The sequence below is a fragment of the Pinus tabuliformis genome, chromosome 4_1, assembly GCF_031772625.1.
Source record: "Pinus tabuliformis cultivar Carrire ecotype Pingquan chromosome 4_1, CPIR1, whole genome shotgun sequence".
NCBI lineage: Eukaryota > Viridiplantae > Streptophyta > Pinopsida > Pinales > Pinaceae > Pinus > Pinus tabuliformis.
Window position 1 is genome coordinate 393,496,239 of NC_142303.1, and position 27,362 is coordinate 393,523,600.

Here is a 27,362-nt window from a genome sequence, read left to right on the forward strand (position 1 = left end):
AGGGCTCCTTGATAAAGTGAGAATCCTAAATCAAACACACTTTGACTTCATTCTCCACAATAGGCTAGGCACTGATCTACAAACCCTTGATGATCACCATAATTTCTCATCCTTTTTCAAATTTCTTGCCTTAAGCCTAAACGACTTTCCTAGGGCTTCTAGCAAAATCCATTCCGACCATCAGTTTGCTTAGCGAATTGGCCAGGAACTACGCTGGGGTATCCTCCACTTGCCCTCCAAATTTGAGATCAATCCCACAGTTTGTTTGTGAGATACATCAAGCCCTAGCTCCCAAACCGTTAGGTTTTTCATCCATTTAGGTTAGTTGTCTTCTTAGGGATTTCCTATGCTTGAAAACTCAAAGGAAGTTCATCTATTACTGATCCCTTCTTCCCCCTTGCTTAACCTAGGTTCTTTGTTTAAAGATTCACCCGAAACCCTAGTTCTTGTTTGGGTCCCCTTGGGCTTCTTTGTGGTCTCACATCTCTACCATTTCTTATTCACAAGGTCACTTAGAAACCTCTTCTTTTTAGGAACCTTGGGTCTAAGACATCCCTTGTCAAGAGATATTTCTAATCCCTAGGTCTAGGCCTCCTTTGAGCCTTCCTTGGAGAGCCCCACACCTTGCTTCAAAGGCAAGCAAATCCTATCATTTGAGTCTCTCTTGTGAATGGGCTTTAGGAATCACTACCTATCCAATCGTTGACTTATCATTCATAGTGACTTCCATCATATCGGGATCCCTCCCATCGGTGAAAGTCCGTAAAGAGTAGGGGACATCGACTGAGGTGACAGTGGGTCCTTGTCCCATTGTTGTCACTTGATCTAGTAGTAGTCCCATAGGAACCCCTCCTAGGACCCCTGCTAAATTGAGCAGTAACAGTGATCTCTAGGTCGGATATATGTTTTTTTGTGAACACACTAAGCTAGTTTATGGTGGAGCTGAGACAGGTTTATTGGGTGGCAGTGAAGCATGTGTTGAGATACCTGCGTGGTACGATAAACTTTGGACTGAGGTATGTCAGAGTTGGAGGAGTGGCGCTGCAAGGGTACATAGATTATGATTGGGCAAGGCGTGTAGTGGACAAAATATCCACATCTGGATGTTGTTTCAGCTTGGGATTAGCCATGGTCTCATGGTTCAACAGGAAACAATAGTCAGTGGCACTTAGTTCAGCAGAGGCAGAGTACATGGTAGCAAGTATGGCGAGTTGTGAGGCAATGTGGCTTTGCAAGATTCGTGTAGGACTATTTGATTCGTAGATGGGTCCAATGGTGATTCACTGTGATAATCATAGTTGCATTAAGCTTTCTGAGAATCTCGTGTTTCACGATCAATCCAAGCATATCAAGATCAAATATCACTTCATCAGAGACAGGGTCCAAAGAGGTGTTGTGAGATTGTAGTACATTTCTATGGAGGAGCAAGTGGTAGATGTTCTCATTAAGCCTCTTGTGAAAGGGAAGTTTGTGAAGTACCGAGATAAGATGGGGGTGGTGGAGAATCCCTTCCTTGCTAGGCCGAATTTCCAGGGCTGAATTCATTTTGTGGGAGTCAAGTTACACGTTCTAGATATTGAATTTTTCGTTTTATCTCTACGAGTAAAAAACCCAGATTTTACACATTATTAGATGAAGGAGAATTGTTGTGGGTGAATTACTTTTGCAATGTGTGATTGATCTCTTTGATTTAAATTCTGTTGCATATATTTATTTCTAGAAGTTAAAAATACCAATGCTTTTGTTTTTCAGTAATTCAACATTTGTTTGGCTAAATAAATAAATTGTTGGGGATAAAATTAATTGTTGTGAGAAAATAAATTTGGCTAGTAGTTGAAATTAAACATGCAGACGCTCCCAGGCTAGCCTTGAACTTGCTTGATGGGTGTTGCTTGTTCCAGAGCTCAAATGAGGATGATCATCTTTGAGATGAATTGGGAGGACTTGCACATTCTCCTTGGACTCCAACACTCGACTTGCATCATGCCACTTCACCCCCACAAACCTTAGAAGGGTGATCATTAGAGAAATTTTGAAGTCTAAAATGGGCCTCAAAACAAAAATGTACAACCAAAATAAACTTTATAAGGACCAATAGGATTCAAGATGATGATGTCAACCATGGGGGATGATTCACTATTTTTGGAGTAAAAGAGAAAAGATTAAAAAATAAAAAAATAAAAAAACTATTTTTTTCAACTCGTATTTTCAACTTATATCTTGACGATTTTACTGAAATTTAGAGTGGAAGCACTCGTTGGATGCGAAATTTAATTCCTCATCCAAGGAGTTTCCATGTTGCATACTTCTGATGGTCCATGCTACATGAAAAATGAGCAATACATGAAAATATGTGAAATATTTCTCATTTTTCGTGTAGCAGGGTCCATCGAAAGTATGCAACATGGGTACTCCTTGGATGAGGAATTAAATTCTGCATCCAATGAGTGCTCCCACTCGAAATTTGTGTAAAACTACAGAGAGATAGGTTGAGAATATGAGTTGAAAAAATAGTTATTTTCTTTTTTTTTCCCTCTAAAATTTGATGATGTAATCTAATCTTATTTTATTATTTCCACTATTATTTTATAATATTCCTTAGGAGGCCCATTTTAGACCTCAAAATTTCTCTAATGGGATGATGTCATGCTCCAAGAGGACTTTTTAGAGATGTACCCATGTATTTTGAGCATCTCTTGGAGTGAGGAGCACTCACAGACCTATTCATCACTTGCTTGATAGACCTTGATCATTTCTAGAGGGCGATGTCATGGCAGAGACATTTATTTCTCACATGTGAGGGCTATTTTTGTCTTTTTGTTATGTTTTAGAGCTATTTTAAGTTTGACTTGTGACCTTCTAAGCTTGTTGAATGCTCAAGTGAACTTTATAGGGTTTTGCTTGTAAAATAATGAAAATGTGACTTGGTTGCCCTCATATAAATAGAGGGGGATCTCATTTCATTTGGATCATCATTCATTCATCAAACTTTCCTCTCTTTGAAAGTGTGCACTAGCTCCTTGTCTCTTCTTCTTGACCACAATGTGATTTCTATTGTATGAGTTGTTGATTTTTAGAGATTTCCAAAAAAATAATTACTTTCAACGTTTCTTAACCAATTCATCTTATACCACATTCATCATTAAAACATTATACAAGAAAAATCATCAACTATAAAACATTAATGACAATGAAAACATCAAGATGTTGAGAAATCTAGGGCATCATGAATTAGGTGATTTCTCTTAATTAGTAACTGCTTGTGAGTGCCTTTTACTTCATTAGATTAGGATCTTCTTTTTGCTTAAGTTATTAGTGTTCTTTTTCATCAAACAACTACCAATGCATGAACATAAATAGACAAGAGACACAGGATGTAGGCTATCTACCAGGGCCAAAACCTCTCACTCTTTGAGAGGAAAACCCGCACAAATTCTTCTTATAAAGATTCCAATTGACGAATACCAAGACCTAGACGCTTGACCTATTTGCCACTCCAAGACCAAGACACAAGTCCTCTTCCACCTTCTCGTTTACTCTCTCTTAGTTCCTTCTACTTCAGATTTCGCACCACATGAGATCATTGTGGTCATGTGATGACACCAAATTGAGGTCACTGTAATGGTACCGAATTCTGTGGTCACTGAGTTTATCAAGGATACCGAACCTCTCCTTTAGCAGTAGCACTGAATCCTGAAGTCACACCACTGAACCATAGTCACTATTCTTTGAGGTAGCACCAAGACCTTCTTCATGTAATAGCACCGAGACCTTGTCACACACTTGTGACCTTCTTCCTGTGGTGGCACCAAATTCTCTTTGTTGTGGTGGCACTGAATTCTCTTTTCTGTGAGACAGAGATTACACCGAGATCCTTACTGTGATATAGCACCGAGACAGTGAGGGGATGTCACTATGGTATCACCAAAACTTTTGACTGTGATATAGCATTGAGATTTCACATCTGAGATAGCATTGAACCAGAATTTGATAATACCGAAATTGAGCTTATCTTTGTACCCTTATCCGAGCTCCTTGCCTCAATTGTCAATCGAACTTGTCTCTATAGTAGATACCCGAATTGCAGAGGAGATCCGAATTGCATGACTGTGGAATAGGCCGAGCTGCCTATTTATAGTAGTCTGTCCATGTAATTAGCCGACATGATCATATGAAGAGTTGTGTCTCTAATTTAGGTGAGCCGACATGAGTTTTGCATTTCATCTTAAAGCCGACTTGAAGAGGGATAACTTGTGCTTGTCTTGGAGGGCTACTTTGACAATTCTATTGACTTACATACATTTGTAACATGCCTAAGAAGGGTCCTTCATACATGACATTGACTCATATTGACTTTATGATCAATCCTAATGACTCACAATGGGAGTCATACAAAAAACAGAATTCCTTGCTCATGAAACCCATGACACAAGCATTACAATAATAATTTTATTTTCTTCTTTACATCAATTACATAAAATCATAATGACATGTACCTAGTTATACTTTTCAATAGAAGAGACAACCTAACACAAGAAACACAAAATTTACCCTAGGAAAACCCCAAACTAGGGGAAAAGCCCAACAACCTTTTCTTAGAGAAATTTGACTATTCAACAAGAGATACAATCTGAAATTTTCCAATCAAATCAAATCAAATTGATCAATGATCAAACAAAGATAAAATTCACCCTCCTGAAATTTTGCTCTTCTGAAATTTTGGCCTCCTACATCAGAGAATTCGTCCTCCTTTCATGCCTCAAAAATTTCCTTAGATTCATTCTCTTACTTGCCTCATATTGGCTTGAAATTCTGCCTTAGATGATGTCTTTTGTGATCCGAAAATCTTGCTCAAAAGGAGAGGATGAATGGCTGATTTATAATGAATGGATGAGGACGAATAGGTGTGTGTTTTGGGGTGAGCTGACTTGAACTCGTAGAGGAGCGGACATTTACATTTGGGAGGAAAAATTCAGAATTTAAAAATTAAAGTTTTATTCTTTTTGGAGCCAACTTGGAATCCACAATTTTATTTATCATTTCAGAAATATGAGGACCGACCATATCTACAAAAATCAACGTGAGTTGCTTTGGAGGCGGATCTTTTGCTTGAAGTTGGTTTCTTGAGATTGATTGAAGAGATTCTTGTGGAAAATTTGTAAGTTTGTTGCATATCTTCTATATTTTGCATATTATATTGTGTAAAGTACACTTTTTACACGTGCCATGGTTAAAATTTCTAAATTTATATAAAAATCTTGCTCCTTTATGGTATGTGTTATCGCACAGAATGTCTAGGCACTGTGACAATGGCTCAGATCGGGGGCTGTCACCCTGATCCCCAATCTCTCTGTTTAAGCTGTCTCCCTACAGCAGGCTAAGGGGGTAGACCCTATGGAAAAGTGGAATAAAGAAGAACTAGCTGGTTCGGGAGACACAGTGAAGCGATCAAGTACTTGATTAAGATTTAGCAAGACTTATAGGATTTGATTAGATTTTAAACGATTGATACCAGTGCCTTATTTAGTCAATGATCTTGCTAGGGAAATTAAGACCAAGTAATCGATTAGCAACTGCTGCTCAGATGAATGACTATTTTATACGAAACGCAGATCCTAAAACTAATGTGAGATGCAAGAATCTTGGTTAATTTTAGTTAAACGCATATTTAAATGTGAACCCTTCAATCCTTTCTGTGTTGAGGCTGATTTCGTAGTAATTGACAGAGAGAAGATCAGGAGAAACACACTAAGGTGTGATTAACGATACCTCTCCTGAAATTCTAACATACCTGGTGCCTTCGGCGCTGCAGAGAACTGTGGCTTTGACAACTGTAAGGTCACCGTTTTAAGTACTATTAAAACAGGCTTCTCAAGAAAAGACGGATGGAGATCTATCTGTCTATCGACCAAGCTTATGCTTGGAAGTAAATTTTATCTATGCAAAGTTAACTTATATGCAAATGCACCAGAAGATGAGATGAAGTTAGACTCGAGAATGGGAAAACACTTATGCCGCAGAAGCCCTCAATTATCCAAATGAAATGCTTGCCTTTTTTAAGATGAAGACTTAGAAAATAGACTCTTGAAGATACTACAGTTAAAACACCAGCTTATTTCAAATCTTCTTGATACAATTTAGCTCAAAGAGAACAAAAACAACTTTGCAATTCGATATCAATGTCAATAGATGCTCAAAAAAAAAAAAATACTCAGTTTATGAAACAAGGGATATGCATTTTATCACAATTCCATGACAGAGTACTTAAATTTTAGAAATTAATTTTTAGGACAACAGTAAAAAAAACTTTATGACAGCAGCGATATGACAATGGAAACAGTAAGCTATCAATGATATCTTTATGCAAAAAATTTACCGAAATTTTTCCAAACTTGTCCACATGAATTATTAAAAAATTCCAGCCTGTTATGATGTGATTTCCGGAATTATATCAGATCTGATATACTTATTACAGCCAAAATTAAAACATGAAATAAGCCTAATGATGAATGCCCAACTCAAGAAATTAATTCCTTAATGTATTAGACAACTTAGGCACTGATTTTAGGCTAACCCACATGAAATTTTTTCACTGTTATATTTCAGACTTCAGAAACAGAATTATTCAAAGATAACAGTGAGCCAGAATGTAGATCTAGGGCAAATACTTGATACACATCAAACATAAACGACTTTTTAATGTATTTAACAATTTTTTAATTAATTTCAAACCACTTAGATGTGTTTTTCACCACTATTAGAAAGGTATATGACTGCTGTAGCAAACAGTGAGGAAAAAGGTGGTTTAGAGATCAAACCCTTAGGCCCTAGGCCTTGAAGATCACTTGCCCAAGTTGCCCAAAATTTTTATATACCTGAAACACAAATTTTTACCAAATTTTTTGCAAAAACCCACCAATGATTAGCTTCAGAAAATCAAATATTCAAATCAGAAATGGAGCAAAGGAAATCTAGGCCAATGAGAGCTAGCACTAGGCCCAATAGAACTAGTGTTGGGCTAGGAGCAGTGTTTTACAACCAGGACCAGGACTCCGACCAGGCCGAGGATCGACTCCGACTCCGACCAGGATTCGGTAATGACTCGGCCTAGTCGATTTCAATGACTCGGTCGTTGTAAAAAATACATTAAATATTTATTTTTTTTATAAAAAAACATAATTTTAAATATTTTAAACATAATTTTAAAGATTTTCATTCATGTTTCCAAACACATAGCATTATAATATAGATGGAAGACAACATATGATCAAAGTAGGCTCATGAACCAATCCATTATATCAAAATGGTACCCAATGGCAATACATAGTCAACTGTCATACATGATCAAAGACTCAAAACAAAATACAAATAACCAAGGAGGCTAGAAATGGCCTCTACAACAAAAGTAAACTGTGATGCTGACCAGACTCCAATACTAGTACTACTGGCTACTGCCAGAGGAGCCAAGATCATATCGACCAATCTCTGGATCAGACTCATCATCATCATCAGAGTCAGACAAGGGGCCCCATGCCTCCTCATCATCATCGTCTCCAACTGCAACTGTAGAAGTGGTGCCAGTACCACTAGCAGATGCAAGCTGAGATAGAGTAGATATGCGGCTGCGCTTCTGTCGTGGCTGAGCAGAGGAAGCACCTACAACTGGAGTCCTACTCCTCGGAGTCCTTGCTGGCTGTGAGACTGAGGCTGGTGGATCGGGATCTGCATTCAACTGAACAGGCTGAAGTTGATGTTCCAGACCCAGGCCAAGTTCATCAAGATCCTCATCAGGATCAAACTCTGGTGCACGACTCTCCACTACCCAATCTGATGTTGGATCAATGTCTTCCAACACAATGGGATCTGAATCAAGTCTTTTGTTCAGCAATTGGTTCCGTCTGAGCCGAAGGTTGTATTGGACAAAAACTAGATCATTCAACCGTTTTTGCTCCAAACGGTTTCTCTTCTTTGTGTGAATCCTCTCAAAGACAGACCAATTGCGCTCACACCCAGATGCACTGCAAGTTTGACTCAAAATACGAATTGCAAACTTTTGCAATTGAGGGCACTGGCCACCAAAGGCCTCCCACCATTGTGCTGCAAAAAACATAGGAGTGTAATGAATTATGAGTTAGATGAAGGCTGAAGCTCAACAAAATTACAAATTATATCTAACTTTCAAATTATAAATGATTTAACAAACTTTAGTCTTTAATAAAAAAAGTAAAACTGTAAAACCGTTAAGAAATTGAAAATTGAAATTTTTGTTTACCTGGCTCATCTGCTTCTCTTGCAATCTTTGCTAGGTTCTTCCCAAAGGTACCTGTTGCATTGCTGAAGGATGTGACCTGTTGATGTATCTGCAGTTGATCAGACTCCGATGGGATCATGCGTTCAATGCAATCAACCAGTCCATCTCTGACCTCCCCGCTCAAAGCTCCTGACTCCTTAGCTCTATAATGATACCGTGGGTTCAAAAAATACCCAGCTGCATGTATAGGGCGATGGAGTTGATTGTTCCATCTTTCATCAATGATTGCCCAAATGGGCCCATACTTTGCCACTCTATCCTTGTATGCTGTCTTTATTTGCTCCTTTGCTTGATCCATAGCCTCATAAATGAAGCCCATAGCCAACCTTTCCCCATCCACCAACCGCAACACCTTAACCAGTGGCTCAGCAAGCTTCACAATCTCTGCTGCCTTTCTCCAAAAAGTTTCATCATGGACTTTCCTTTTCAATTCTCTGCCTTCTGGTTTGTTAAACCAATTGGTTTGATTCCATTCGTCACTGGAAAACATCCTTTGCAAGTTTCTATGTTGGGAAAGCATAGATTGCAATGTCAAAAAATGTGTAGCAAATCTAGTGATGGCAGGCCTAATAATATCCTTGCCTCCAGTGTGTTTCCTCATGAGACTCAAAACCAGTGTATGATTGTAGATAAATTTTGTTATGCTTTTGGCATTATCTACAGTGTTTCTGACCCAATCTAATTTTCCAATATCCTCAAGCATGAGGTCTATGCAATGTGCAGCGCATGGGGTCCAAAAGATGGTCTTGTGTTTTTCCTCTAACAGTTTACCAGCAAGAACATAGTTAGAGGCATTGTCAGTGATGATTTGAACAACATTAGCCACCCCCACATCCTCAATAACCTCATCCAATAGCTGAAACAACAAGTGGCCATCTTTTACCTTATCAGATGCATCAACTGATTTTAAAAACATGGTTCCCTGTGGGCAGAAGACAAGAAAGTTTATGATGGTACGGTTTCTTTGATCAGTCCATCCATCTGACATGATGGTACACCCTGTTCTTGCCCATGAGTCTTTGAACTCTTGCAAATACTCATTAATGGATTGAATTTCTTTCTGCAAACGAACCCCCCTTAGCTCTTGCATAGTAGGGCCTTTGAAGCCTTTTCCAGCAGCATGTATGGCATCAAACATAGGCTCATAATATGGTGAACGAGCAGCATTAAAGGGGATATCAGCATCATACCACCATCTAGCTATGTAGTCACAAGCAGTCTCCCTCAATTCTTTCTTCCAATGGTCATCTAAAGTGGGCTGAATTTGACCTTTACTAACTGCAGGACCATGTGCATCTGATGGAGAGGAGGGAGTGAAATAACTTTTGATAGTCACATTACCCTTCATTCTACCCTTTCCCTTATCTTGAACTGAACCAAAAGAGGGAGGAACATAACGGAAAGGGTTGGATGCCTCAGTTTGAGGGATAGAGGAAGAACCCTCAAAATCATAGTGGGGGTTGGTAGCCATCATTCTTTGTATCTCCCTCTTCCTCCCAATCTCAGCCTGTATCTCTTGTTGCCTAGCCTTATCTTCTTTAAATTTTTCAAAGCTGGCCAACAAATTCTTTCTAATCTCCTCAATTTCATCAGAGGGACATGGGGTAATTTGGCCTTTAATCCCTGCCAAGTGTTGTTTCAGCCTATTAATCCCCCCAGGACCTGCCTTAATTTTCTTATGGCAAAATTTGCATTGCATTTGACTATCAACCATTTCAACATATGCCCAAGCAGGATCTTTTGCTCTAGGTGCCATTTTTTGACTAGGAAAACAATCTGAAAATGAAAAAAAAAAATAAAATTGATTCAATGTTCATTTATTTGACAAAAAACACTCTCTAAGCTTTCTTGATATGCACCTAAAATTTACTAAGCAAAAACAGATTTGTAAGGGTGGAAAAAAATACCTCCAGGCGCAAACTGCCTCCTCAAGCTTGCTCCAAGAATCAGCTCCTCAATGCTGCTCCAAATGGCTGCCCAAGAAGCTCCTCACTCCAGCTACAATGCTCCTCCAAGACTCCTCACTGCTGCTCCAAAACAAGCTCAAGAACTGCTCACTAACTCTCAAAGAAGACTCTCACTCAAATGCATAAGACTGCTGTGAGTGAAATGAGAGCATTTGGCTGTCTTAAATAGAGTTTGGGAGGGGGAAATGGACCCCAAAAGCATTTAACAATTTACCTTTACCCTTTGGAATCCACAAACCCTATTAACTTTACCAAAAAACACCAAAAAAGTGAAAAAAAAAACATGTTTAACGCTGCCCAGCCGCTTTTTATTGACCCGGCCTGGTCAATGCGGACTCGGCCTGGTTGACCGAGTCAGCTATGACTCGGCCTGGTCATTAGATGACTAGGCCGAGTCATAGCTGACTCGGCCAAACTGGCCGGTTACTTGGCCTGGTCGCATTTTTTTTTTCCGACTCGGTATGACCAAGCCGTTTCCGAGTCAACTCGGCCTGGTTGTAAAACACTGGCTAGGAGAAGGCAGATCTGGGCTTAGGAGCCCCAAAACTTGAAACTTTTGTTCTAAAAAAATTTATTTTGCTTCAGATCTTTAGCTTTATTGCAAAATATCTAATGGATGACCTTGTAAAAAGATTTGGAATAAGATATTGCCCTCCAGGGCCTAGATCTGTCTCAAAACCCCCAGATTTGCTTGAAAAATCTCAGATCTGAAAATTTACTTAGTTGATTTCTCAGATCTATTTCTGCGAACAATCTTTGAGCCCAGATCTTGCCCTCCAAGGTCTAGATCTAGCTCAGATCTGAAGATTTACTTGGCTGATTTCTCAGATCTATTTCTGCAAACAACCTTTTGAGCCCAGATCTTGCCCTCCAGGGTCTAGATCTAGCTCAAATCTGAAGATTTTCTTGGTTGATTTCTCAGATCTATTTCTGCACAAGTGAAAAGAAAAAACACCCAATACCCAATATGTACAAAAATAGAGAAAATCCCAAAAACCCAAGTGTTAATATTCAAAATTATGTTACAAAATTTCAGATCTACACAAGTAAATAACAGATCTATACAAATAATTTACAAATCTATACAAATAATTTACAGATCTATCAGATCTGAGGAGTATGAGTCCAACTCCGCTCCCAGATCTGATAATCTAAGACTCTTAATAGCCAGATCTATCAAAATTTGCACAAAATATTTAAAAGATTTTGAAATTTTAGGGAGGTACTAGCCCAAAAACACCCTGCAAACAAAAAGATTATCGTTAGATAAATCCTGAGGCTTATATGAAGTAGGCTCTTCAGAAAATATGTGTTGAGAGTTGGCTAGTCCAACCGAGAACTATCCCCAAACGCTCAATGAGAACTTAAGAGATCTTCTGCAAACACTAGATCAACCATCAAATCAAGTAGAGAAATAGAACAACAATAAAATTATGAAGAAATAGAGATACCCGCTACTTCAATCAAAATTAAAAATGTTACCCTAGATCCAACAAACTGAATAAGATACCTGTATTCAGATTATTCTAAGAGAGCTATTGATTGATAGTTTTCACATAATATTAAGCAGAAACTAAAACATTGTTACCATAAATTTATGAAGAGGAACACTACAGCACGTTGAAACCCCAAAGACTTGCATTAATTCAAAAAGGTATACAAGAGAGCTTGAGAGCTTAGTACACGATCCAGAGATCGGATGGCCTAATTGACAAATGACCTCCTATTTAAAGATAAATCCTCCAACGGCTAGTTTGAGTGATCCTTGTCAAAGTAATTTCGACTGTTGATGAGGATCAAAATTTCTTTTAATCTCATCCGTTGAAATTTTAAATATTGAGGAAATTTCGAATTTTTCAATTTAATGCATGTTAATAAATTCAAAAATTAAAATTTTGCATTAATTTTCTCAAAATTTTGACTTTGACTTAACCCTAGAGACCAAAGGTTTAAAATTTAGCAAAATAATCAATTAACCTTAGTCCCTGGACATCTTTAAAATTTAATTTTTAAAGGACCCACGAATTTTGCCTTTGGAAAATTTAAATTTACCTAGGATCTATAATTAATTAAATTTTTGGATTAGGATTTTAATTAATTTTAGCTAGAAGATTTAATTAATTAACCTATGAGGGGATAAATTATTTTTCTAACCCTCAAGACACTTTACATCATGATTTTTACATTTTTTACATCTCAAGGAGGAAAACCCATTTGAAATAGACCCTCACAGACTACCCATTTCTGCGACACAAATATAATCCAGCAGACTAAGCAATTTGTAATAAAATAACCTAACCAAATAGTTAGGATTATTCCCAAATCACTTTTACAGAGACTCGATCTATAACACTAGGACTCCCCTAAGATCCCAGTGACAAAATCCACTCCGGCTTTGGGGTAAGGCTGAAGGAAAACTCTGCTGACCATCCGAGAATGGATCGGTGAGACAAAAAACCTCCCGGAATGTAGATCGTCACCAGAAAAGTAGGTTTACCTAGGTGATTACATACACAACACGGATCTGTTGAGATTATTTACATTATACACATGTAGAATGGGTTTACATTATAACATGATCCTCAGGCTGACGATGATAGCTGGATGGCAGGAACACATCGATCAAGCGCTATTCCTTTTGCGAAAAAAGGGGGTGCACTGCTATGGGTTGTTGAACTTGACACGTAGTGGTCAACAATATGCATAATTGTTTCCCTTGAATCCTTTAAGAAAACTCCAAGTTGCGCATCTCTCAAATTTAAAATCTCCCTAAAAAGAAAGCCGCTAGGGTGTAGGTAGATGCCATTGCCATCTCACCCTCTCCAACAAGGTTGTCCTCATTGAATTTTCCCTAGATGACTCCATTGCCCATTTAGATCAAGGCACTTGTCTAGGTGGTGGGGATTAAACCCTCTACTATTACTAAATTATGTCTCTTCTATCTTTATTTCTAGATAGCTAGGGTTAGGGTTAGTGTTTCCATGAAATATTGCTAAAAAGGATTTTATTTGACATGTCAATGCACTTTAAGGAGGAATTGCATTAATAATTATGAAAAACAAAATTAGCATTTTTTGCATGTTAAAACCCTATTTCTAGGGCTGACATCATCATTATATTGCTGTTTTATGCATGTTTTAGGCATAAAAACTCATTTACACACCTTCAACTTCGCATTTCTAAGTAATAGTTTCAACCCTTTGTTGATTAATCATTATAAGACTACTTTTTCTTGGCTTTTATATGACATTGAATGCCATATCATTGAAAATATGTAAAACCTTAACTTATAACAACCCTCTAATTTACTTAAAGTGGTATAGGGACAAAGTGTTTCTTCTTTGGTAAAGATCAGCGTGCCCCTCCAGGCTCTACCAGTACCCTATCCTATTCATTAGACCTCATTAATCACCTTGAACCCTTCATATTAAATATCCTTTAGGTGATTTTTATAGGGAAGCCTCCCTTGTGGTTGGGATACCACTAAATAGTTGGAGAAAGACTACTGGGCTGACAATGGTAACCAATCTCTTGTTTTAATGATACCACTAAATAGTTGGAGAAAGACTACTGGGCTGACAATGGTAACCGATCTCTTGTTTTAATGAGGACTGAACTTATACCTATTGAGGCTTTGCACTAGGCTTGTAGATTTTGCAGTGTGTACCTTGGGGTTCATCATGGCCACACAAGTGTCCAAATGTGTTAATGGACAAGGTTCCTAGACTGTGTCAATGTCTTTTCACTTTGGCGTTTGGGTGACACTAATCATCAAATAAAGTGCTAAGAAGAAAATAAAAAATATTCACAACGTCTCTAGATAAGTATGGTTGTTGGAGCTCTCCATTTTTTACTTGTCTCTTGTGTTTGTTACATACTTATTACTACCCATCCTTGTATGAAATTTGGATGTTTCCACTTGCTTTAGGGATCTTTGTAACTTTTGTGGTATCAAAGCAAAGTCAAACTAGGTTGAGAGTTCAATTTGCATGGTTTCAATCTATTTAATATCTAGTGGCTATGTGGAAACATAATTGAAGGAGAGGTTGTCAATATTATCTTTTGATCATACTATGAAGACCAAGGTGAAGAGAAATGATGCTTGTAAAGGCATAGATGGATGTTTGCCTAAGTTAATAATCATTTGATTTGAACTAGGTTATTTGAGTAAGAGCCTTTATTAAAGGTATATAGTTTTCCTTACCACCCATTTGGCAGGTTTTATTTTGGCATAGGATGATGATAGTATAGTACATGGGCAAAGTGTGGGGAATTTTGCTTTGTGTGATGTCATATCACCCTATCTGTTTTAGGTTTATGCTCACTTGTATTTAGGAGTATTTGGTTAGCATGGGGAGTAGTGGTGGGAGTGTTTAGGTGGAACTTAGAGTGAAGTAGGGTAGGTTGGGATTTGGCACGTCTTTCTATTTGAAGTTGGAGGTCTCAAGGCACTGATTTTAGTATGTTCCCTTGACTTTAGGCTCGGTTATTGAGAAGGAAAGGCATCTTCTTTTTGGGAGATTTGTTGGATGCATCTCTTTGGTCTTGGAAAGGTTGGCATTCCTTGGCTTAGGAGTGTGGCCTCCTGACCCTTGATCGATATTTGTTAGGGCTTATTCTATTGTAGGCTTTGTTTAAAATGAACATTGGGATTTTGGGTCGTTTTGGAGGGAATGGGGTTGGAGTTTTGGAAAATTGTTGTAGGAGTAGGACTTTTGTCAACTTGTTGCATCAATGACATTCATTAGGCTTGATTCTCATTGTGAGATGGGTGTTTGTTGATGCAGAGGATAGGTGGGTGGGTAGAATTATTGTTCCATAAGCTATGGTTTTTTTATTGGCTTGTTATCTACTAGGGGATCCCCTTGAAATCAAGATTGGAAAAGAGATGGACTATGTTCCTTTTGTCATTGCTTTGAGGTGATGAAACATATTTTTGGGGAGTGCTAGTTCACTAGGAGTTGGTGGGCGTTCATTTAGGACCATTGCCTTGGTCTCTTTTAAGGTTAGATTTATTGTTGGATGGTGTTGTTTGGTGATTGGAACCATCTAGTTTGTTCATGCTTAATCGGGATTCGATGGTCCTTGAAAGTTTTTTCTTTGTTCATTCTTTGGAAAATAGGGTGAGTTTGTTTTTGGCATTGAGGTTAGCTCTTTGCCTGCATTTTGTGCTATGTGGCATGCCGCATAATGAGGTATGTCACCAACTATAGGACATAGGAGCTTTGTTAATCAAAGATGCTCAAATTTTACATTTTATGGCCTATTTAGACTTTATTTCAGCATTAGTAGCTCTTTGGAAGAAGATGTAAAGTCCATTGTATATACCCTTCCTCTTCTCTTTTGATGTTTGCAATTAGTTGTCTGTAAATATAAGAATTTTTTTGTAGAAAAGAAAAAGCTATGCAGTTTGTTGATTTTTAACCTCATACCATTGAAGTTTTTTGTCAATGTTTTCAAAATTTGCTCTCGTTCTCTCTCCTTTACATTTAATAATGAGTAATCCTTGCGTTAACATACATAATTATGTCTATTCTCCAGTTTGGTGGTCTAGGCCATTGGAATATGCTTTTAAGTTATGGTTTGTTTTATTTTTTTACATTTATTGCCATTATTTTCCACTGTTTAGCAAGTTAACATGGTTGATGGATTTCAGCTTTTGAATTACTGTGGTATTTTGACATTCTGTTAATATTTTGGTTAACAATCTTTTGCAGGGTATTATTGGGTTTATTGAGGGATCAGGATCTTTTGATAGTTCAGGCATTAGCTCTTCTGCTGCGGTAAGTCTTATTCAAGTTAGCTGAAATTGCATTGGATAGTTCAAAGTTCAAACTTTATTGGAATTGAGATATAATGTCTAGGATCTCTTAGACTATTAAATAGAATTCCCATATAGGAAAAATGCTTGCTCTAAAATAACCAAATTTCTCTTTCCCATTAGTCAAATTGTCTCTCTCTCTCTCTCTCTAAATATACTCACTCACACATATGTTCATGCATATATGTATATCTGCATCTATATATACCCTCATATGGAACCATATCGAATAATTGACAATGTGATTGTCTGATTCTATGTTTAAATTTTTTGTGTATTCTTTTGTTGATATTTATGTTGTGTGCCTCTTTAGGACCTATGGCTTGTAGGGCTGTATTTTGCAACCCATGGAATCCTACAAGCTCACAATGCTCACCTACCTCATTCATTGTGGGCCCTAGAACCTTTCAGATGTATAATCATAAGGGAGAATGGCCCTGCACTGTTTTCTTAGTATGCATACACGCATTGATGCCGATTCAGTATTTCCAAATGCCCCTACTTGGTATTTTTTTTCAAATCAAGTTTACAAGCAACCTGGTTCTTCAAAAATTGATAAAAACCCATCTAAAACTCAATTATCAAACTTTTATTACAAATGATAAATTAGTCGGCTTGGGAGGTTCCATGATTTATAATTTTTATGCTCTTGACAAGTCAGGTTTGGCTATGCTGCAGACTAGTCGGGTCAGGTTGACTATATAAAATGTCCAACAAACAAAGGCCAACTAATGGTCTGTCTGATTTGCTCTGATTCAAGTGCAAATGGTATGTGATCTTCAACTAGGTCCTACCAAGTCGCTTACTTAGGGGTCAGGGCTCCAAGCAAGATTCAACAAAACTTTAACAAAATTTGTGACAAGCCGACTAATCTTGGGATGCGTGCTAACGATGAAAGCTTAAGCTTTTTATGCTTTAACTTTGGCTTATAATTTCTTCGTTCGGCTAGTTGTAGAACGAACCCGACGACATACCACTGTAATGAGACTTGATCTGTGAAAACTAGTTGACGCCAATTGCGAGTTGCGGAAAAACATGGTAGCTTTGATTGTGTACTTGGTGATGTAGTGCAGACGTTGGGGCCCGGATCAAAACTCAACAAAGAATTCTACAACAGTTCTATAATACATAAATTGGAAGCAATTTCAAATCAAAGCAGAGCACCAGTAATCCATCAATAAAAAGGAAAAAGATTCTTCAATGTATTGAGTCCTTTTCTTCATAAAACACACTAAATCTCACTCACACACTCACAATCCTCTCTAGCTATTTGAATCTCTCTCTTGAACTCTAGGTCTGTTTTTAATGCAAACAATAAATTAGTTCAGATCCATTAATTATGATCTGAGTCCTAAATCTAGAAAATATTTGAGATAATAAAATTGTCTAAAATATCTCTCGGATATCAGCTACAACAAACTTCTAATTTATGAAAATACGTAACAATTTCAACTAAATACTATTTTTTCCAAGTATATTCAATAATTAAAATAAATTCAGGAAACCCACTTCCTGTAGTAAATGAATTTTTGACCATCATGGTCAAAATGAATTTACTGATGGTGATGCTCCTGCATCAAACTCTCGAGGAAATAAAATCTTCATAAGGGTTTCCACAGTGGTACCATACTTTGAAATCTTTGCCTTTGTCATCCAAGTAAAGTCTTCAACAGGTTGATTCTTCCACTTGAGTAAACACTGATAATATTCCTTGTCTCTGGTACTTTTAATCAATTTCTGATCCAACACTGGGTCAATCTCTTTTGGAACTGCTTTTGGCAGTTGACTCTTCCATTCACCAGTCTGATTTTCATCACTAATAGTTGCATCATTTGAAGTGTTGTCTTCTTCTTTGAAATGATATAAATCAGCTACATTGAAGATAGGTGAAATGCCAATATCTTGAGGGAGTTCTATTTCATATGCATTGGAGGAAAATTTCCTCAAGATTTTACAAGGACCAATCTTCTTCATCTTAAGCTTATTATATGTTTTTGCTGGAAATTTCTTGTTTCTCAACTGTACCATGACTAAGTCACCAATCTGAAAATTTCATTGTTTCTTCTTCATGTCCACCCACTGTTTATATTTGCTGCTACTTTCTTGTAGTTGCTGTTTGACCCTTTCCTGCTAATTGCAAAATTTTCTCTTGCTGCACTTCTAAATTCCTGATTACCCAAATTTCTTAATTCATATACACCTTGTTGTCGCTTAAGATGTACACCTAAGTGCGGGAAAAGTTTCTAACCCCGCAAGGTATAATCTTTAAGGCACAACCCTCAGAGTAGGGGCTGTCACCTAATCCCTACTCACTCCGTTTAAGCTCTCTCCTAGATAAGCTAAGGGGGGTAGTCCCTAAGGATAGTTAGAAAGGGAAAACTTGTTGCAACAACAAGTCTAGGAGACTAAGGGAAAGACAATTCTTTATCTAAGCAACTTGATTAAAATTATTTAGCAAGCTTGATTACTAAAAGAGCAATGTAAATATTTAACAGGACAATCCCAATAAGATAAATAAGACAATGACTAGATTAACAATGATAAACCAATGCCTTATAACAATGCTTAGAAGAGATTCAACACTTGCAAGATATTTCAAGTCACAAGATAAATAATGCTACAAGACAAGTATTAGTATAGGAAATGACACAATATTAAAAGATGAGCAGAAAATCTACCTTGCAAGAATAAAAGAAACTTGTACTTTGTTTTTAAAGAGATGCTCAAATAAATGTAACAATATCAATGGACAATGAGCAAGGAAATTAAATGACAATACAAGAGCAATAATATAGAATTGCAAGTAAAGATAGAGTGCTCACAAAATAACAATATGCCAAATTAGACAAAGCCAGATAGGTGAATGCAAACTAAGTTAGGTGAAATGCAAAATCTAACTCTAGAATGCAAATATTGATGCAAGATTTTCAATGGACTATAATGATAACAATGCTGCTTCAAGGAAAGTAGATACCAATCCAAAGATTATGATAAACACTTAGAACACAAGATTAGCTTATACAATAACCAATGAAGTAACCATAGTTACTCAAGAGAAAAACTGATAATTAAAGTTAAAAGAGTTAGAGCAAAAATTCCACAATGCCTTTATACAATAGAGAATTTAAGGTCTTCTTTGCTTGTTTAGACGGTTGAACAAGTAAATATTATAATCAATTCTCAATCATGGAAAAGGCAGATGAAATTGCTAACAGTTATTAGAAAAATTACTTTAGATCATAAACAACAATTGAAGCAAGGCTGGAAATACTTCAATGAAATCAGATCAGAAGCAACTAGGAAAGTGCAAGATAGAGAATGCAATTAGAAGATGCAATGCAGTGTGCAAGTTAGTGAGTTACAAAACCAAACACAAGATCTCCCTTTTAAATAAGGAGAAACAGGATGCCTTGGAAACAAATTCCAAGCTCCCTCAAAAAAAAGAATTGCTTTATTAGTGAACTTACAAATGGGAAAAAAAAAGCCTCTAGGACAGAAAGAAAGGCTCTTCTTTTCAAGGAGCTTTACAACAGAGATATGAGAGTTACAAAGATAAGACAACTCCTTAAGATGAAAGACAAATCCAAAAAAATATCCAGAGATCAGACTTTGAATTCCTTTGTCTTTCCAATAAAATAGTGCACAAATATGATGGATCCTCTGCTTCAATATGAGGCTTAGCACTTTGATGATTGAACTTGTTGCAGCAACAAAACCAGTCCTCCAACAAATTGATGCCAGTGAGAGGGGCTCACAGTCTTAGATGAAAACAAGAGGAAAATTCCCAAGCCAACAATTCCAAAGCAAATGATTTTTTGCAGTAAAGAAAGCTCAATATTTCGAAGGTAAACGTCCCTTTAAGGAAGAACTGATGACTGTCCCTGCAAGACAAAATTTTAGACCTAAAACCAATGGTTGATTTGCAAAGGATACACCACTCCACAAAATACCACTGTTAATGAAAGATCAGATTACTGTAGTGAAAATATCAATCCTCCAATACCCAAATCAGTCATCCGAATTTGCAAAAGATGTGAGTTAAATGCTTATGATTACTCTTGGAATTATCATGTGCGATTTTAGGCTTATTATTACTATTGTTCCGATTGATTTTCTTGTGTGACCAGGTTGAAAGAAACTCCCTTGGAATTTTTCAGATTTGATGAAGGAGGGCTTTAAAATTTGTCACTTTAACTTTAAGCTCCAAGTAGATGAAAAGACCCCTAAAATGCAAAGACCTGAAACCTCAAAATATTTTGCACCAGGTGATATGAAAGTTCTACGCTCACAGCAAGATACAAAGCTTTTCCAGATATATATATATATATATATATATATATATATAAATCACTGAATATTCAAACAGTGAATGTGCTCTAAATTCCTGTAGCTATATCCAACAAAAGAAAAATTAATCAAAATGAAAGAAAAACACAGTCCCAAAACAAACAACTTCTCTGCTGCAAAGTTTCCTTGATACCAGAGATATGTCTCTTAATGAACAAGTCACTGTTTATAATCCTGCCAATCAACTTTCCGTGAGCACCAGGTATTGGAGGAAATTTTAAGCTCACATCTAGTAGAAAGAGGTCAGTTTGGAGAAGTCCTGAACCTTGCAAAAGAACACAGTTAAGTCAACAAAATTTTAGTGGAGAAACCCTTTTAAAATTTTTGTGATTCCCTGTAAAGTTAGGCAGCAAATGAAATTCAAGCCCTTAATGCATGCAACCTAGCCCAATTTAACCACAAAAATTGAATTAAATATTACTAAGGAAATTCTGGGTAATTTCTTATGGTTTCAAGATTCGACCTCCACAAATTTACTGCAGAAATCACCAAAAAAAATGATTTAATGTCCCTGCAGCCTTGGGAAATTATCAACAGTTTATATCAGAAATTTTGTAGAAAACCCCTTGTGGACTGGCTTTAGAAGGCAGAATTTGCTTGAGGTCCTTAAAAGCCAGCAACTTCACAAAATAATTTTAAAATCCATAGAAAAATTTCAAATAAATGCTTAGACCAAGCCTCAAATCCTGCAGCTTCCAAGAAAGATAAGTTCTGAAGTCTAACAACCCACAAAAAGGTATAGCGTAAGGCCTCAAACCCTAGCCGTTTAGACTGGGGTGAGGGCTGAGCCCTTCCTACTCGTTTTCTTTCAAACCCTTCAAAGAATATGACGAAATACACCTGCAAACCAATGATTAGCTTTAACAACTTGAGACAAAAATAACTATATGAATCTTAAACCCTTCTAGCCCAACCAAAGAGTGAATAATAAGCCTACAGTTATAAAAAAAAAATTGAATGCAGCCAAGGGTAACTTGTGCCAAAATGGTTTGCGGCTAAGCCAGAATCGACAATGAGGCTAGTGAATCCATTAAAAAAATTCGCTGGTCAAATGAGGCCTTCAAATTGTTGACAAACCCTGCAAAAAATTTAATTTGCTTCTGCCAAAACAAATGCGGATTAGAGATAAAATTATAAGTTTCTATAACCCTACAACTAGCCTAAATCTGAGCCACAAAACTTATCTATGAGACTGCAAATCAAACCCAAATCGAAATCTAAATTGGAGAACCAAACAAAACTTGAAGTTGAAACCATGTAAATTTTCTGAGGCACAAAGCGTTAAAATATTAATCCTCTAAGCCTACAATGAAACCCTAAAAGCTTAGCGGCCCCACAAAATAATATTGAAATTTAAAAGAAATTTCAAATAGAGGCCTCAAACCCTAACCACTTAGGCTGGGTGAGGGATGGGCCCACAAATACACCTGTAAAAAGAAAAGCCAAAAACCTACATTGTTCCTATGGATGTTGAAGAAAGTGTAACTAGGTTCGGTCTTCATGATGACATGATCTTTGTATTTGATGTAATAAAAGGAAATAAATTATTTTTGTAATCTTGCTACATGGGTTTCATGAGCAAGAAGTGTCTCTAGGTAAAAGACTTCTTCTTGATGTCTTTAGGATTTATTTCTATGTCAAAGAATCATGTCATGAGTCCATGTAAATGTATACAAGTCTTCAACAAGTGTAGCAGCCCTCCAAGACCAAGATCAATGCCTCAAGAACAAGCACAAGAAGTCTGCAAGCGAAGATGATCACGTCGGCTACAAAGAAATATGAATTAAATACATAAATACAAGTTATGTCGGCTTGGTATAAAGACACATCGGTTCATGAAGTTATGTCGGCTCACATATGAACCCTCACCACTATATATACCCATGAAGGGTCAACTCAAAATATAGAACATCGCACTTCTATCTCTCTAAAATTTTGGGCAATAAAAAGCTGCAGTAAGAAGCCACAATAGTCACAATCTTGAGGAGAAGGAGCCACAGTCTTAAGGAGATGGAGCCACAGTATTGAGGAGATGAAGTCGCAATCATAAGGCAGCCATAGTGAGAGGTAGCCACAGGGAGATGGAGCCGCAGGCATAGAAGAGAAGCCGCAGTGAAGGCAATTAGCAGCAGTCAAGGCCTCAGATGAGACAGAGAGTTGCAGTAGGGTTTGACTGCACCTTGTCTTGGTTTTTAGGTGCAAGCATGATTGCGGATACACGGTGGAGCAAGTAGCGTGTGATCTAAGCATACAAGTGGAATACTCTCAGCATAGTTTCAAGTTCTGGGCAAAATCATATTTCGGCATACCTGTAGATGCATGGATCTCGAATGGATAAAAGAATACTACACAATATTAACATATTATCTTAGCCTCAATGATCTAGAACGCTGTCACAGCCTTAATGAATGTACATAATAAAAGACTCACTGTCTTGGTATGAAGAGGATTACAGTGATCCCTACAGTCTTTATATGCTCTCTTGGCATAGGATATTAATGTACAGTGATGAAGATCATGGTGTTGCAGCAGTAATGAAGAGCATAATGTTGTAGCAGTAATAAAGGGCATGGGGTTGCAACAATGATGAAGATCACGATGATGATGACGTTTGTGGTACAGCGAAGAGAATGATCTCAACAGTGACACGAAGAGGATTGATGGCTTGGTCTTGGAGAGGCAGATTGAGTCTTGGGTCCTGGTCTTGGTATTCGTCAACGGAATCTCTATAAGAAGAATTTGCGCATGGGTTTTCCTCTCCAAGAGGGAGAGGTTTTGGCCCTGGCAGAAAGCCAATCACTTGTGTTCTTGTCTCTTTTGTTTTGATAGCAATTTGATGAAGCTAACTCACATATGTTAATAATGAAGTAACATCAAGCTCAAATAAAAATGTATCAACACTTCACAAATTGTTATCATGTATAAGAAGAATCAACCTAACTGTGTTTGCCTTAGATTCTTCAACATGGTATCAGAGAAAAAGGTTCAACAATCAAAGAAAGGGGCAGAGAAGAGACATTCAAAATTCAAGTTTTCTATAAGGTCTCAAAGTAGTTGAAGGGATTAGGATCTACAAGGCCTAGATCTAAGAGGCAATGTCCAACCTCAGTCTATAACAACAAGGGTTCTAAAGGATGACAGTCAAAGATGAAGCTCTCAAATCTTAAGATTCATGGCAACCTCTTTGATGACTCCCACAGTTTTGATCTAGGTCATGACACTGTGAGTTCAATCATTTCACAAAGGAACAGAATCAGATCAGCGACAGCATGACTTGGATAGACAATAATCGATTAAGAATGAAGGTGTTTTTTGCATGGCAAGCAATTACAAGACAATGCTGCATAGATTCCTTATGTAGCCCAAATACATAATCAAGATAGCTCGAAGGAAAAGGAGGAAATTTGCATGTCTACTCCAACTTCTACCAACTTGATCAAGGTGAATATTTCATCTTCACAATCAAGTAAGTACCCTTTTTTATTTTATAATCAAATTTGGTTTTATGACTTCATGATTGCAAGAAGACCTATATATTGATGGGTCATCAAGGGTCTTGCATGGAATAAGAAGGTTTGTCATTATCCTTAGAGAAGTCAGTGCATCAAGGTCTCCTTTGAAGTCATGAAAACTCTTAAGGTTCTATCAAGTAAGAAGGGAGACATAAGAAGGATACCTGAAATGCTAGAGGACATACTCTCTGAAATGCATTGCAGAAGGTGCCAAAGAATGAAGAAATATCTTCATGAGATCTGAATTGAGAGATCTGGGAAAATGATGAATAGATAATCATCATTGATACGCAAGGTGACAATTGTCCATGAACAAGAAGGTCACCTCAATCAATAGTTTGTGATCTCTTTGCCAGATAGAGAAAGGTAAGTTGAAAGGACTCAACTATGTGCAAAGGAAAGGTTAACAAAAACAGAACAACACTATGAAAAGATTATGAAAAAGGGTTCATATCATCCGAAGGCTAGAGGAAGCTATAGGAAAGAGGGAGTAATAGATCCCCAATATAAATGAAATGGCATCCCTCTTAAATGGGTCATATCAGAAGTCCTTGTAGATATGAGCATGGTAAGAAGATGCATCGTGGCATCATGGAATCAAGAGCTCATATAGGAAGAACATAGCTCTTGGGAATCTCTTTGGACATTAAAGGAAAAGAAGAAGTCATCCAGGTCAAAGGGAACATTTGTCATATGAGGATATACTAGATCCTGAAGAATATCTGATGGAAACCTCAACAGAGAATCCCCTAGTCTGGGAAGGCAGCAAATACTTCATCAGGAATTCCAACTTATGGAAATCGTGAGATGAAGAACTCATGACATGATGAAGCAGATCAAGGGATTGAAGATCCGTTCAATCAAGAAAGCTGTTGAAAGTAACCTAAAGGGAAAATGAGGTATGTATACTTGTATTTGATATTGTAATGTCATGATACATTGTTGCAAGTAAAATGGATCAAGCATGATCAATAGGGAAAGGATCTCCAACTCTGAAAGGATGTAGAAAGATATAAGTCAAATTAGATGAAATAACCATAATATGTCCTCATTATGTAGTATGAGGTAGTTGATGATCATTGAAGAACTATGAGAGTTCTTGGGAATAAAAGATATGAGAATGGAAGAGATCGTGAAGCATGAAACCATGACGAAGGCAATCAACATCCAGAGGATCAGGAAGAATTGACTAGGAAACCTCTCAGAATGATGTGAAGACTCCGATGGAAGTCTGAAAATATCAAGACCCTTGACAATAGATATCATTGGGAAATGTGTCAACATGTGTGCGGGATGATTGATGCCTACAAGAAGATGTCACTGAAAGAAGGCCATCACCAAAAGGTAATATGTAATTTGTTTTTGGTGTTTGACCTCTTGGTACAATCTGGGTATGTGTGCAAGATCTAGGAAAGGAGAGTTGTGAAGGATGTCACAACTATGTACCTTGTGATCCATAGCAATCATTGTTGATGAAAAGTGAAGATAGATGAGTTGATAAAGGAAGCCCCAAATGTAAAGCCAAGGAGGATACTTTCCGAGAAAGAAGGAATGACATGACGGAGGAAAGTGATGGATGGCTGAACCCTACATGTGAAGAAATTGATGACATCGAGATCGTGGATCGTCAGTCAACTAGAAGACCCTATAAAGTACTGATGATAGAGTCCCTGTGTAAGAGGGAGCTCTGGGTGGTTCCTATGAGTAAAGGAACTTGAGCAAGTTTCTGAGTAAAAAGAAACTTGGAACTCGTCCCTGGTTAAGAGGGAGAGTGAGACACGACATTCTTGTCTTCAGTTTGGAAGAAAGAATGGAGGATTGTGTAATCATTTGGCATCCGACACTCTTTGAGGATGTGGTAGGGCATCCAAGATAAGAGTGGGCAAGAGGACCGATATTCTTGAGGGTTGGGAACCCAAGATGAGAATAGTCCTAGTAGGGCATACTCGGAGAACACCCGGGTGGGTATGACCCTAAGAGAGACAATGATGATGTGTGTCTATCAGTCATTGGTCTCGCCAACATTGTGTGCTCTGATCTAAGTGAGAGATAGAGCTATTAGTCAAGGCCTTGCTAAATGGAAACAATGTTGGTTGAAATGATGCTATAACAGATGGATTGCAAATCCGATTCTTCTTATGAGAAATTCTTCAGATTGAGAATGACCAAGTACCATTATGAATACCTCCCTAGTTAAGAGGGAGTGTTGAAGAAAGTGTATCTAGGTTCAGTCTTCATGATGACATGATCTTTGTATTTGATGTAATGAAAGGAAATAAATTATTTTTGTAATCTTGCTACATGGGTTTCATGAGCAAGAAGTGTCTCTAGGTAAAAGACTTATTCTTGATGTCTTTTGGATTTATGTCTATGTCAAAGAATCATGTCATGAGTCCATGTAAATGTATACAAGCCTTCAACAAGTGCAGCAGACCTCCAAGACCAAGATCAATGCCTCAAGAATAAGCACAAGAAGTCTGCAAGCGAAGATGATCACGTCGGCTACAATGAAATATGAATTAAATATATAAATACAAGTTATGTCGGCTTGGTATAAAGACACATCGGTTCATGAAGTTATGTCGGCTCACATATGAATCCTCACCATTATATATACCCACGAAGGGTCAACTCGAAATATAGAACTTCGCACTTCTATCTCTCTAAAATTTTGGGCAATAAAAAGCTGCAGTAAGAAGCCACAATAGTCACAGTCTTGAGGAGATGGAGCCACAGTCTTGAGGAGATGGAGCCGCAGTGTTGAGGAGATGAAGCCGCAGTCATAAGGCAGCCGCAGTGAGAGGTAGCCGCAGGGAGATGGAGCCGTAGGCATAGAAGAGAAGCCACAGTCAAGGCAATTAGCAGCAGTCAAAGCCTCAGATGAGACAGAGAGCCGCAGTAAGGTTTGACTGCACCTTGTCTTGGTTTTTAGGTGCAGGCATGATTGCGGATACACGGTGGTGCAGGTAGCGTGTGATCTAAGCATACAAATGGAATACTCTCAGCATAGTTTCAAGTTCTGGGCAAAATCATATTTCGGCATACCTGTAGATGCATGGATCTCGAATGGATAAAAGAAGACTACACAGTATTAACATATTATCTCAGCCTTAATGATCTAGAGTGCTGTCACAGCCTTAATGAATGTACATAATAAAAGACTCACTGTCTCGGTATGAAGAGGATTACAGTGATCCCTATAGTCTGTATATGCTCTCTTGGCATAGGATATTAATATACAGTGATGAAGATCATGGTGTTGCAGTAGTAATGAAGAGCATAATGTTGCAACAGTAATAAAGGGCATGGGGTTGCAGTAGTGATGAAGATCACAATGATGATGACGTCTGTGGTACAACGAAGAGAATGATCTCAACAGTGACACGAAGAGGATTGATGGCTTG

At 37.6% G+C, this 27,362-nt stretch overlaps 1 protein-coding gene across 2 annotated transcripts in view; it reads left to right on the top strand.

Moving 5' to 3' along the window:
• GALAK (galacturonic acid kinase) overlaps window positions 1-27,362 on the top strand; it is a 475,159-nt gene that overhangs the window by 124,432 nt on the left and 323,365 nt on the right. For both annotated transcript variants that reach the window (XM_089419802.1, XM_089419801.1), the window contains exon 6: window positions 15,996-16,061. In XM_089419802.1, coding sequence (XP_089275928.1) covers window positions 15,996-16,061 — 66 coding nt within the window. The remainder of the gene's footprint in view (window positions 1-15,995; window positions 16,062-27,362) is intronic.